This window comes from Alligator mississippiensis, chromosome 3 (assembly GCF_030867095.1).
Source record: "Alligator mississippiensis isolate rAllMis1 chromosome 3, rAllMis1, whole genome shotgun sequence".
Taxonomy (NCBI): Eukaryota; Metazoa; Chordata; order Crocodylia; family Alligatoridae; genus Alligator; species Alligator mississippiensis.
The window spans coordinates 39,053,327-39,068,403 of NC_081826.1; the positions used below are offsets into that span (position 1 = coordinate 39,053,327).

Here is a 15,077-nt window from a genome sequence, read left to right on the forward strand (position 1 = left end):
CTGTCCTTGCTTGGATTCCACTCTGAGCTCTCTGGGACTAACCTGTTTCCCCAGCTCTCTGTCACCCCCAGGATTACCCTTTCTCCACCCAGCTCTCTCCAAGTCTTATTCTTTCTCCCTCCAGACACAGTCAGCTACACTTGCAACAAAATTATTACAAAATTACATTTACCCAATCAAATGAAGCATAATAATATGGGGAACCAATCAGGAAGCAGTCTTTGCAACCCACCGCCAGGGCCAGACTGCCAACTCCCCCTGGTGTTGAAAGGAAATCTTTATGTCTTACTTACAAAATCATTTACAGCAAAACATGCTCATACTGAGCCTCCACAGTGTGCTCTCCACCAGAACAGCAGGCTAGAATTGATCCTTCTTAGCCTTTTTGGTCATGTACAGTGACAGTAAAAGGAGGGTTAGAGAGAAAGTCAGTCTTGCAAGGTAACAAAATAGCAACTCAAACTATTATATAAGCTCAAGCTAAAGATGAAAAGACTGGTAACACATGGACGTTTAGGTTAAAGAACTACAGTAAAGGGTCTTCCAGTTTCCTGGTAGACATGACAATTATCTGATATATTCTAGAAATGAGATGAACTGTTCAAAGATTAAATTTTCATAATGTTTTATCTGATTGATTTTAACAGGATGACAGTGGAACCTACTTCTGGACTATATCTGTGGCTCTTTAAAAGAGGCAACTGGATTGTAGGATGGTTACACTAGAAGGAGCAATCTTCCCTGTGATGACTACTATTGGCCCCATTGCTTTTTGGGATCATTAGATCCACCTTGACACTACTGGATATTTATCAATAATCTAATCCTAAAAATGACCTGACCAGACTACAGAACAGTCAGAAAACCAGTTGTTATGACCATTTCCATTGGTTGAACATCCACAATGTGAACCTGAGGATTGTACTGTCATCCACCAACTAATGTGTTATTTTTCTCTTGAATACTTTATTCCTTTATTTTATCTATCTATCTCAAATTAGTTCTATAAGTCTCAAAGGTTTCAGTTGTTTTATTTTTTTATTCTGTGTATTTAATAATGAGATTTCTGCTGCTGGTTTTTAGAGCAGAAGCAAGGCTGGACCACACTTAACTCTTAACAGCAAACAATGTTTTTATAACATCTTCTCCCTTGCTGGGCTTCAGACAAACCCGTATTAACATAATGTCTATCTCCCTAATGCATGCCTATACGATCTCCAACATTCTTGAGGCCAGATTTAACCTTAACAACAACAGTTTACTCTTTGGCTGAATTTGGTCCACCCAGATTACCAAGTTACTGAAAGATACAGTTATTTTACACACCCACCAAATGCTACACTAATGCAAGTTACAATAAATGTGCCACTTTCACCTGTTTTCTGATCAGCATAAGCCTTTTAGTAGTGTGGTAGCTATGGTGGTCCAGGAACTCCCATGATTTGTTTGCTAATGCCTTTAAAAATACCTGAGGATATTTTGTGCCTGAAAACCATCTTGTACAAGTCTGTGTCTAACCTAATCCTAAAACTATGCAAACAACTCAAAATGTGCAATCAATGAGGAGAGGCTGAAAAAGCTAGGCATGTTGTGGAAAAGGCACTTAAGAGAGGACATGACAGCAGTCTTCAAAGACATGAAGGGCTGCTGTAAAAAAGAGGGAAAACACCTTTTCTCTCTGGCTGTAGAGAGGAGGGTGCAGACCAATGGCTTGAAATTGGAGTAAAGTAAGTTTAAGATTGGATATTCAGAACAAAATTCTTCAGTGTTAGAACAGTATGGCAGTAGAATACACTGCCTATGGAAGTCGTGGACTCTCCATCATTGCAGTTGTTTAAGAAGAGTTTGGACAGCCACTGATTGGGAATGATCTAGGCATAGCTATGCCTATGTTCTACCATGGGTATTTCCCATGCTTCTGGGCTTTGCTGATTGCCCCCACTGCCTCCTCCCTTTTCTGCTACATGTGTCAGGGTGTTCTTAAGCCTTCCAAGAGGCATTAGTTGTTGGCTAGAGCCAGGGACTTTGACTGGGGTATGCCAATACTTCTGCTGGGACCAAAGCCAGAGGTTTCTGGCTAGAAGGCCTTGTCCCTTCACTCAGGGTCAGACCGATCGCCATATTTGGAATCATGAAGGAATTTTACCATATGGTAAAAAAGACCCGTTATAATTTCTCCAAGTCGTTTTTAAAAACATGGAGCCCAGAAATGCACCCAATACTTGAAATAAAGCCTAACCAATGCTGAGTAAAAACAGAATATCACCTCTTGTATCCACTTATTTTAAATTTTAAATTGATGTAGCCCAAAACTGCGTTCACCTTTTGTGCAGCTGTCACATGACAGATTCATGCAAAATCTATAATCCACCAAGACTCCTAGATCCTTCTCTGCAGTGCTCCCATCCAGCCAGTTGTCACCCATTTTGTATTTGTGTTGTTGACTATTCTTCCCAATACTGTGTCTTTCATTGTCACCTTGCATTTATCATCACTGAACTCCATCCAGTTGATTCCAGCTTATATGTCCAATTCAGACTTGTATATCATCTATTCAGCAATATAGTTGGTCCAATAAAAGGTATCAGCAAACAAATCCTGCTTTCAGCGTGTACCTTGTCAGTTATGAGCCTGACCATAGATATTAATTATAACTGGTCTTTAAACATTGTCCTTTTCTAACACATGAAAGCACCCAACTCAGACTGAATTTTCTTTAGGTTCCGATAAAAATCCTTACCCAAGTGTCTGGCTTCAGGACTGCTGACTAACAAACAGAGGAGAATTGGGCTATTAGCAGCGTGCAGTCTTCTGAGAATGGGATGTGTGTGGAGACAGATAGGGAATGGTTTTACTGTCACATGCATATGATTGACATATAGAAAGATTTTTCCATCTTGAAGCAAGATGAAAAGTCAATTTTTTTAATTGAAAAAAATAAAAGGATCAATCAAAACATTTCATGCTGATAGTTTTGATTGCAAACCTTTTAAAATCTATCTCAGCATCATATGCTTATTATAATTTTAAAATAAAAATTCATTTTGATTTGGAAAACTGAAACTATGTGGTCCTAAAATGTCAAAATGGATGTTTTAACAATTTCCAAACTTTTTTCCCCAAAATGTTTTGAGTTGGGCATCTATCCCAAATGACTGTTTTTATGCAAAGAGTTTTAGTGTCAATGCACTGGCATTCTTTTTGATGAAAACATGATTCACTGAAAAATTTCCAACCACCTCCAGTGTCTATCACATGAAGAAGTGACAATAGGGTTGGGAGAGAAAGGGTATGTGCATGTGCAGTTGTAAACTTTTTTTAATATCTAAACCTCTGTGTTTCCTCATCTCTTTGTTTATCTTTCGTCTGATGCAGTGACAGCATCTGACTCCTAAAGGAGCTAAAAAGCTAAAGATAGCTAAGCACATAAATGAAAATGAAAAATCAATGAAGAAAAACACCAGCCAACTTTAACAATTGCTGCATTTGTAAGGCTGTTCCTGATGTACCTGTGGGGACTTGTGAGAGCGCCAGCTGTACTGGTGACTGTGGAGACTAGCCAGCAAAATATTTTCATCAGTATCCACCTGGCCAAACCGCAGTGTCTCCTGTGTGTCATTACAGATCACAATATGGCTGAAGACCAACTCCTCTGCCTCAGGGCATTGGTTCTGAAAGAAAAAGAAATGAAAGCCAACAAGCATCAGATTAATTGCAAGATGTTTGGCAGCTGTCTGCCCAGTGGCTATTGTTACAACACAGAAACACTATAAAGTCTTCTGTCCTTAGCTTTGGTTATGAAGTATTCTGTACATCCAGCATAAGTACAAAATAGTGCAGGTTCTAAAAAGTATATCCCAAGAATATATTTGGATTTATGTTCCTCTAATGTAAATCATAAATATCTAAAGCTGAAAGAAAAATTAAATCTCATAACTTTTAAAAATGACTAAAGGAAAATAAATTAACATATGTTGGAAACAACATATTATCTGCCGCAGACAGGGCACTGGAGGCTGAATATATAGCAGTACTCTAGCTTCCTGACAACAGATCTGTGAGGCCATCAGGGCCCACATCCTCCTTCCCACCTGTTTCTTCTGCTTTGAAATGCTGCTGCGGATCATTCTGGAGCAAATCTTTCCTCCCTGAAGGCTTTCTTTTCTTATGGTGCAACACTTAAAAGTGGCAGGACAGAAGAAGCCGCAACTCAGGGAGTAGTTTAAAAAATCCACAAGGTTAGTTTGAAAATACATAGTGCATTTTAATAGCCCAAAGGGCAAAATACTAAACTGTCTAATGCATTTTCAAAAGAGCATTTTAACTTTTTAGAAATACTTTCCTTTCTTCGTAGCAGTCCCTCCCTCAAACGTTCTATCTGGCTCCTTTTCACTTCTGTTCTAAGGTATCACAGCAGTGGAAAAAGCATTCTGGGCATCTTTCCATCAGTTCTTCTATTTGCACAATGGGTTACATGACAGTCACTATAAATTACCGAGGCCACAGGGCTTCCCTTCTGCAGGCACAAACTTCAATTCCCTACAGAGAAGAGGCATTCAGTGCCAAGGCAGGGTTAGTGGTAATGCTGCCACTGTCCCCCCTGGACAGGTTTATCAGATGGAGCAACTGAAAAGTGTGCTCGGGGCCCACATAGGATCCTGCCAAGGGAAGCTGAGTGAGGAATGCAATGAGCCAGCACTCCTGTTAGATGCAACAGCCTTCCCATTCCCTCATGTAGCCTTCTTGACTCTTAAAATGATGCCAAATTATGGCATATTTCTCTGGTAGAGGTTTCAATTGATGGGAGCCAGAGTGCCCATCCCAAGGTGAACTTTCAGTTAGCGAGATCCTGAAGCCCAAGGTCTGAATTGGAACTACCTTTTTCACTCAACTGAAATAAGGTGATGCTTATTAAGCATTCCTTTTAGCCTTTCGTTCATTAAGTCAGGGGCCAATAATCTTTACAAGCTGTGTGCCAGAACAACCCAGCCCCAGGCCAGTGTGGGCTGGGTGGCTTTGGTGACATGTCAGTAGTGAGGGGGGTTTGCCTGCTCCCGTGCCAGGGACAAGCAGTTGGAAGCTGTGCCCATTTCACCACTGCTTCTTCCCAGCCCTAGGTCCCCAGCTGGGGCAAGGGCACAGCTTCCAGCCAGAGAGGAGCTGCGCCTGCACTGCTGACACTTCTCCCCACCCTCCACTTCCTGGTTGCAGCACAGACATTGTGTCCAGCTGGCGAAGCATCAAGCTTGAGCACGGAATCAAGAAACTGCAGCTACTTCTTCCTGCCTTCTCCGTTTCCCTTCTCACCCCCACAGCTTCCTGGCTGCAATGTGGGCACAGCTGGAAGTTGCCCCGCCTCAGCTTAGTTCCCACTGGCTGGAAGTTGCAGCAGTGCTGTAGCTGGAAAGCTGGGGGCAGGAAGAAACAGCAGCAACAATGTGAGTGCAGCTTCCAGTTGCCTAGCTCCAGCACAGTTTCTTCATGCCCAGCAGCTAGTGCCTCCTACGTGTATATTCACAAGCTTCCTGGGTTCTTGGACAACAGCTTGGAATCACTAAAGAACAAGGAAGAGGGCCAAGTATTTCATGGGGAGCTCTCTGATCACACATACTACTGGTACCTGCTACAGTCACATTGTTATGAGAAACACTGTGGGTCAGATGTTTAAAGTTAGATTTGTGCCTAATTTACACTCACAGTTGTGTCCAGTTGCACTCCTGAATGTGGGTTCATGGCTTTCACTGAATTTCAGTGGGAATTCAGTTGAAACTAGGGGTGCTGAATTTGGTCCCTACTGTGACTAAAATAATGTAACTGAATATGAAAATTACTAGTTAGGTGCATTTGTATACAAAATTATACGGCTCCTGAGAACAAATTAGGTGTGTAACTAGGCACCTAACTTTTAATACCTGGCCCTTTGCTTCTCATGAATTTCTCTGAATTATGCCGCACCTCTTTCATGAAAATAAACAGAGCTTAATCAATAATGTAGTCAAAGTCCCACTTTTTGGAAGCAGTGAAACTCGCTACAGAGCCTTTGTATACATTGCATTCAGTAGCGGATTTGGGGTGGCTGTAGGCTGACATTTGCAGTGCCACTTCAGAGTGCACAGTTTATTTTGGCATTCTCTAATGGCGGATCTATGACTTCTTATTGTCAAGCTGCCATACCCACATACCCATATATCTACCACAAACATATATTTTCTTGTTACAGCTTTATGAAATGCTCTTCTTTAAAGGGCAGATTTAAAATCCAACCAACTCAGTATGTTGTTATAGTTAAATCTGGATAAGACCTTAGGGAATTTTATAAAACTTTTTTCCCCTCAGGAAACATCCACTAGATTTTTCTGGTTAAATATGTAACCAGAAGACTAAAACAACAGCAACATAAGACATTTCAACTACAGTCTTCTTAATGGAGTGTTAAAATAGAGCTTAATTACCACAGACAGTAACTTAATGTATTTTCTAAAGTGCGAAAAGATTACCAATAGCTTGAACTCCACTTAGATATCAAATGCTGGCAGTGGTTACAGGTCTTCAATGCTAGAATTGCTACCAGCATCTACTGGTTTTAACAGCAGTGCTTTTCAGGAATTTGATACAACGGGCATTGTAAGTGCTGTGCTGAACTGGATTCTGTTTGCATAACTTGGGACACAGGATGCCAAGCAACAGCAAATTTACCTGAAGGGGAACTGCAGTGGCACAAAGCCCACGGCACATGCTGGGAGTGTTACAGGTGGCTACAGAGGCACCAGTGCTGAATAATGCCAGGCGGGGGGTCGACATGCCAAAGTTGGCTGGCAATGTGGTAATTCATCTACTTATTCATCTACTGATGGGATTGCTCCATAACCCATGCTGTAAATGAAAGGTGCTTTCCTTTAATAGGTCTTGGTCTGTGTTTCCCTAATGTCAGTCCCTTGGAGTTTCAATAACTCCTGCACCAGCATAGATTTATTTAGCCCTGAAACTCCTGCTAAAGTATGACACTAGACATGAATGATATCCGACAACAAATCAGACCAACCAATAAAATATTAACTGGTATAGAGTCAGGTCAGTTTTGGGGAATAACTCGCATCTTTTTTAAAACATTCCTGGACCTTTATTTTCCATCTCGGAGGCCTGGAAAGCCTGTCATATTCACTACGCTTTCCAATATTTTGTGAACCCTCTTCAGGGGAAAAAAAATGATGTACCATAGGTCTCCAAGCTTTCCCTTGCCCCAGAGGGATGATTCTCATTACCTAGAAAGATCTTCCAGCTAACGACTATTTCAAAGCATTCCCTGGTCTGGAAACAAATCACAGAGGTGTAGGCCTGGTCACGTCTATTATCTTTGTGCTTTGCAAGCCACTGTTCAATTGTGGAAAAATTTTGCATATATTACTTTGTGTGGGTGCCTGAAGGAAAGACCTTCACTAAGTTCACACATCTGTTCCCACATGTTCCTCCAAGACACGGCAACACATTTTCATCACTGTTACAGTGAAGCGTAAGCCTAGGCTTACTACATGCACTGAAGTTATCATCTGGGAATTTAAATGGTAGCTACACGCAGCTTTCCCCTTCCAGTCCTTGTGGTAGAGAGATAGGGTAACTGCTGTGATCAACTTCACTGGAGACCTTTAGCTTGAGACCATTTCTTAATTAATAGAAGTCAATCTGCTAGTAACAAAGTACCACCCGGTCCATGAGTGGAAAAAAGCTGTACTAGTTTCTGTATGGTTAAAAGAGGAGTTTTAATACAATCTGAGGGCTTTAGGAAAAGATTTAAACAATGACCACAACAGAGCTGTTTGCATTTTTCAAACAGTGTTCACTTGGTACTTGTATTTGAGGAGCTGTTCTCTCTGCTGACCCTTCGTCTATGGAATTCATGAAACACTAATGTTTTGAAACAACTTGGAAAGGTTTAAATGCTCAAATCCAGGGAAAAATATCCATTTTCTGTTTCACCATACGCTCTATATGATATCACTTAACAATAGCCTCTTAAGTTTCCCTATACAGCAATTTGATAATTAAAACCATTTTTACTTTTAGCTTTGCATTCAGACGTGCATTAGACTATTACTGCTTGTATTTAAACATGGATTTCATGTTATAAAAGATTACACAGTGCAGCACAACATCAATAAGGGAAACTGTTTAAAAAAAGTGCTAATCCTCTCAGGTTTTTAGCATGTGACCTAGAAGTGGAAAGCAAATTGTGTGCTTGGTGTTTTTTAGGCCTAATCTACTTTAAAAACTTTCATTATCATTAGAAAGAAGTCAGTCCATATCTAGCAAACACAGGCACTGACAGAGGGTTCTGTTAATTTTGAACTCTTGACCTAAAGGTGCAAGGCCAAATTGCTTCATGCTTCGTCTGTCTGCCCAGTGAGTACAAAATTACTTGTCTCAGATATTAATCCAGAAAAAAAATATGTGGAGAATTCAAATAACTTTTCCTGCTTATTAAATGCATGTTTCTGGTTGGCAGCATTTACACTGTGCTCCATGTGAACACCACACATCAAACAATATGTATCACTGGGATATTCATTTCTCCCCCTTGTGGAGGTAAAACCACATACATAACATCTTGGTAACAATTAATTTAATAAGCAGTTCTGAACCCACTTCTGTGTCAAATGTCCTCTAATTTCAAAGTAGTGCAAGTTTTTAATCTAGAATACTCTGGGCTAGATACCCACCACATCAGAACATGGTGGCAAGTACCCTTGACATGAGAGGAAACGAGAAAATTACAGCAACAATTACAGAAGTATATCCTCCTGTGGCTCATGTTAACATTGCCAAATCCATGTATAAATCAGAACCAACTATTCATAGAATGTACCTGTCAGCAATATACTACGCGACATATGGCTCTACTTAATCAAATATACAATTCCATTTTTTCAACTCAGAATATTCCTTCAAGGCACTGTGTAGTCAGTCAGTCATTCACACTCTGATGTGGTTTAAAACATTTAAATATTTATGCACCATATTTTATTTATATGTATAACTGTGTCTGAGACTTTTGTATCCTAAGAGGAAACTGACCTTTCTAAAGGCCGTTTTGCAGTAGTTGCCACACATGTCTTTAGATGGTTTTAAGTCAAGAATATTCTGGGTTTAAACAAGCTATCAAACTCTCTTACATTTTCTGTGTTTGTTTTTTATTAAATGCATTGTTCAAAATATGACAAAAACAGAAATTGGAGCTACAAAGATTTTTGTTCGCATTGATATTTGAGCCAGCTGTAAAGATTTAAATCACACTAGCTCTTGTTTTACGAATGGCCTTTGCAACAAGAAAACCATGGAATGCCCCTAAAAAAAGATTTTTTTGATATAAAACAGATGTTTCATCTTTTTTCTTGGCCTGTTATTGTAGTGCCATGATAGGTAATTAATTCCAAGGCTCCACATACGTCTTCAGGCAGATAAAGAAAATGATTTGATTTTAGGTCTGTATTGGTGGAAGGGAATCACAGACCTTTGAGAAGTTATTGCAGAAGCTAGAGTCTCTGGGCTGGGACTGGTCTTGACCATTCATGTTGCATGTACACAATGCAATATGAGACTAATTCTGAATTTCAGTAAGGATAAAAGTAGTAGATGCTGGAAACAATACACTATACTACTTAAAAAGCTGTGGTCTTATGTATCACACATTGACTTTTATATTATTAATTAAATATTTTATATTTCAAAGATACCCTGGCAGTCAAATTCTGACTGCAATTATACCGCCGTTCTATTTCATGGACGCCTCACAGTTAGCTTAGACTTACCCAAGTGTAACACATTTCCTCTTAATTTTCAATGTTTTTGGGTTGATGTTTAATATCAAAAGGACTTATAATATATGTTTTTGCTAACTTGGCCTATTTTTTAATAAATTCTGTTAGTTTTCACTCTGATTTAAATTAATGAGAACAGCCAAAATGCAATGTCTTTCATGCCATTTTATTTGCATACCTGCTGCCATGCTTGAAGTGCTGTACTTAGGGAATGAACTGCATACTGCCCAAAGTTTATGAATATGGGATCCACCATCACCAAGCAGTCCAGCAATTTTTCTGGTGTTCTGCTAGAAATAGCAATCTGTCCCCAGATTTTGAAAGGTTTCACGACACTCTGCAGAGTTACATTTCGGCATTCCAGAAGTTTACAGTCACCCTGAGTTGAGAACTGGATCTCCTGGAAGACTGATGCATCGCTCCACTGTCGAAGATAAGCATGTGGTTCTCTGAAGGAAATGATCATATATTCTAGTTCAGAGGGCACATTTTTATCAGAGATAAATGGTTGAAGAAACTGTGGTGGTGCTGTGAAATAAGAGGACAAATATAACTATAATACAATAGCAATACTACATGAAAGCTGCAGGAATATATATACTTTTCCATGTTTATTTCTATTGGAAAGAACTTTATACCTGAACAAAATGTGTAAAATACATGGGACACTAAAAGGCCTGAAACTTAAAATTACTGATGATAGTACATAATGGACGCATCTACATGAGACACTAACTGTGCAGTAGCACGTCACAGCACCAACAGTGCTAACATGCTACTGTGCAGTATTATTAGGCTACTGCATGGTAGCATCACTAAACTGGCATTCACTGATGCTACTGAACAGTAACTCCAGTTAACTGTGCATTTATTTAGTACTTGATTATACAAGTAGTAAATAAATGCACAGTAACCACTTCACAATAGTCTCTTGTGTATATACAACCAGTATTTATTAAACAAAAACATAACTCTTAACATTAACTTGTGTGTGGCAGACAAAATGTACATAAAAATCCAGCACTGCATGGAATACAGTCAGCCAGACTGCTTTCTTGCATAGTACAGAACAAAGAATTGGGCCTTACACTGTAAGCCATTCAAAGTGGGGACCACAGTTCCATAAACCTGTGTGCATGTATGTGTGCAAGTGTGCTTGAGCATGCACTCATATTTATGGCAGCTTACGCATACCAGTAATGCTGACAATGTTGTACTTGTTGAACTGCAGTTCTGCAGACTAGAAAGCTTCATAATGAAAATTCTAGCCTTGCTCTGATTAGCAGAGCATTCAAAACCACAAGCTTACCCTCCCTTTCATAAGCAACATAATGTAATCACTCAGAAACTTAAACCAAAACAAAGTCCAGAAACAAGATTGAGAAACACATATAATGGATTTCATGCTGTGCACTAAGGGCTCTATCTATCTTGTGGAGCGCTGAGCACTGTGGCCTGCATTTAGGAAAGCACGTAAACACTTGTGTAATATTAAGCACTGGAATAGCCCCATAGATGTTGCTATTTATGTTACCAGGACAACTCACATGCTTAAAATGAGCATATATTTAAGAACTTTGCTGAATGGGAGCCAAAAATGTTGAGCACCTTCCAGGATTAAGCCCTTATTTTTCAAAAGCATAATGGATTCAATAAGTTTTCTGCTCTGTTTGGATAGTACCTAGCACAAGAGAACCCCAACACTTAGGGCCTGTAGGTGTGATAATAAAAATAACAGCATTAGAAGCATCAATTTAATTCTTGCTGAAAAGTGAAATAGCTGTATTTGATTTTAATTTAACTTTTGCTTTTTGCATTGTGTAATTTGACAGCTCCTGCATCTAGAACCAGAGTACAATTGCTAGAAACTTAAGTCCTGGTTAGGTCTTGCTGATGTAGAAGAAATTATTTACTAGATTCTAAGCACTGAAATTATTTTACAAGATGCCAGTAAAATTGGATAAGTGGTATATTTTAATGTTTGCAAGAAACAAAGAACTATTTATGAAGAAAGCTGTCCCACTCAAAGTTATCCAAGATATTTGCTCATCTTCCACGGAAAACATTCCTGGCATTTGAAATCAGACAATAATCTAAAGATCTCTTGGAATATATTTGCCATTAATGCAATGACAGAGAGCACTGAATAAAAACATATGTAGTTCAAAAAGTAATCATAATTAGAATAACGTTTAAATCTGCAGTTCTCAGAACTTTTTCAAGAGGTTAAAAAATCTTCTATCATTTCAACAGTCCTGTAAACAGTGGAAAATTTAAAAGGTTGAACTGATGCTGTAAGATGGTTTGAAAATGAAGTGGCACCTGCTAGCACTAATCAGCGCTCAGAAATCTGTACTGCTTCTACAATTACTTATTCCCAAATGAAGAAAGGAAGCTGACCAGGCAGTCACACTGCTTTTGGTATGCATGCTATCAATCCACAGAGCAGAAGTCATGAATTTGACACTGAAATCTTTACCATTGGTCAGCCTTAGAAGTAGTTTATTTGAATGATAGCTGTTTGAATGAGGAAACTAATACTATAAAAGGCAAACTGATGATGATTAAAACCAGTAAATCATAATTATATCATTTTAATATTATGAGTAATGAGGTGCCTACCTGTGCCCAACTGATCAAGATGATGGCAGAGATGGAGTTCCAAATGAGCAAACTGGATCAAAACACTAAGTGAAGGCACAAACCAAGGAGTAAAACAGGAGTCAACCCGGGTACAGGCTGCTAATGCTGTAGGAGTTACAAGCTGATCACATGCACTTTGTGAGCCAGATTCACTTTCTGAGCTGTAGGAAATAAATAATAAAGTACTAGTTCAGTAATTTCTACTTTTTATCACTATAGCAGAATTTGACTGTTTGCTATTCTAGTTTTCTGACATGGCTAAAATCATCGTTTAGATTTATGGTTAACTTAAAGTTGGTGTATATATATATTTTCAAGAAGAACTGGGCAGCAAGATTTCAGTCAAACAATTTTGATGTTACAATAGACTGGATTCATTTTACTCCCTGAAACATGAATCACAAAAATAGGCAAATTATGCTTACAGAAATTAACAACAAAATATGACAGCTATGTTTAACTGCTTGTTAAACTACGTACAGTGTTAACTAAGTAAGTTGCCATCATTTTTGTCCTTTTTCATTTTCAAGACATTACTTAAAAAAAAAGCCTTTGACAAATCTCTGCACTATTACAAGTTCAGCACAAAGCCCTGTGACACCTATTATGATGCAATAACTGTACCATTTAAAATGCCATCTCATTGGATTTTCTCTTGCTAGCAGCAATTCCTGACACCATGATTATTTCCAAGAATTATCTTGCAGTCTCTTGAGAACAGCTAACACCACATCACGATCATTTAGTGTTGCTAAGACACCATACAAGTATAAATAAACTTTCTAATTTAAATCAAATCTATCATTAATACTACTTGTTCCTATTCTCTTAGCTATTTAGCACTTAGAGTTTGGGGGTTAAAAATCCTAGGTTTCGTTGGAGACCAAAAGCTCTGAGTTTCTGTCCACAGTTAAATACTGGTTTTGTTTTGAGCTTTAACTACATCTTCAATAATTCATGTTAGTTGGAATTTAGAAAATAATCAAGATATAAAAATTGTGACCAAAATCTGGACTGCAAATTCCAAAAATGTAACCAATATGTTGTGTATAGAGCCACACTTTCAAGCTTTCCAGGTATGAATCTGCAAAGCTGTGAACATGTGTGTGCCCAGAGTTTTCAGGTGCAGACATCTGTACTTATGCTTTAAATGAAAATATTTGTGTGCACACACAAGTTTAAATATCATCCCATCTCATAGCAAATAACTACCATGACATTTTCTTAAGGAACTTAAAGCCAACTATGGACTTGTGGACATGATGAATTCTGGGATTCCTGAACACCTTAGATAAACATGCTTGTGCCACACATTTAATAAAGGTTAACTCAAGACATGTTAATTAGCAACAGAACAAGACAGAATATAATGCATAGGGAGGGCAAGGGAGGAGAGGAAGAGCTCCTATTTGATTTATGGTGGATTCCCTAAGCTTTCTTTCCCTAATATTTAGGAAATGTTAAGTGTCACAGGCACATTCACTATTGCAGTTGCCAGTGTTAAAAACACCATCTGCAGTACAGCTGATTCCTATCATGCCAGCTGGCATTTTTGGAAATAAATAACTCTAAGTGATTTAGTGCAATGGAGTCAGGAGATCAAGGGTTTTTTTGGCTCTGTTACTTTCAATATATGCCTTAGTCTTCACCTCTGTAAAATGGGGACACTGATGCTTCTTTGTCAAGTGATGTAAAATAAAAATGTAGAAAGCATTAGGCAAAAGCTAGTTACTACTACAGTAGACTAAAAGAGAGAAGTGAAGTGAAAGCTTAGGAATCCATTCAGATTAAATGCCCAAAGTTTAAATGCTGATCTGTAATTTCAGAAGAACTGGCAATATTGTAAGAATGTGGTGTCTTGTGATCTTTTGGCATACCTGGTTCTAGCAAAAGAGATGCATTTAAAAAAAAAAGGGAGAGAAAAGAATGAAAAAGTTCAGAACCTTAAAAATTATGTAATTTGAATATTTCTTAATTTATGACCCTCTCTGTATATATAAATTTAAATGCTATTACTACTGCTACTATAATAACCAAATCAACTCATTTATCCATGTCCTGGGTAACCACCAAGAGGCATTCTCTCCAAAGTTACTATTCATTGTGGTAAAAAGCAGAGCAATGTAGTCTGAAGCCTTTAAAGAGTGCCTCAAAGTTTCTTTGAAAGCAAACATTTTTCTTTTTAGGAAACCATCCTACTAATGACTCAAAGTTTTTCTTTCCTCATTTATTATTACAAGAGTATTTTAAAAAAAGCAAAATTCATATAACTCAGCTTCTTATTTATTATTTTATATGATGTCTACTGTTCTAGGGTCTTTGTTTGCCACCCCTGATCATAATAATAACTGCAAGGCAACGTGACATGTTTGATGTAGGAGGACATGTGTTGGAAGCTTCATACCAGGGAAGTAATTTAAGTAATTTATCCATATTTTTCTCTGATCTCCTTGCCCTTCAAAGAATAGACCAGGTGGGGTAATAGTATGGAATTCAAAATGTCAGGAGTAAAACATTTTTAAAGGTTCTAATCATGTAGAACCACTTTAATATGAAAAAGACCACCAGATCACCAAATGAATAGAACAAACTGCTCAAACCAACGCCACCACCAACCATCCA

The 15,077-nt window shown here is 38.4% G+C and overlaps 1 protein-coding gene across 2 annotated transcripts in view; it reads right to left on the reverse strand.

The window, feature by feature from the left end:
- The window catches only part of VPS13B (vacuolar protein sorting 13 homolog B), an 877,527-nt gene that overhangs the window by 66,737 nt on the left and 795,713 nt on the right, over nt 1-15,077 (reverse strand). For both annotated transcript variants that reach the window (XM_059723846.1, XM_006263597.4), the window contains 3 exons: nt 12,435-12,616; nt 9,991-10,340; nt 3,510-3,671 (listed from right to left, as the gene is read on the reverse strand). In XM_059723846.1, coding sequence (XP_059579829.1) covers nt 3,510-3,671; nt 9,991-10,340; nt 12,435-12,616 — 694 coding nt within the window. The remainder of the gene's footprint in view (nt 1-3,509; nt 3,672-9,990; nt 10,341-12,434; nt 12,617-15,077) is intronic.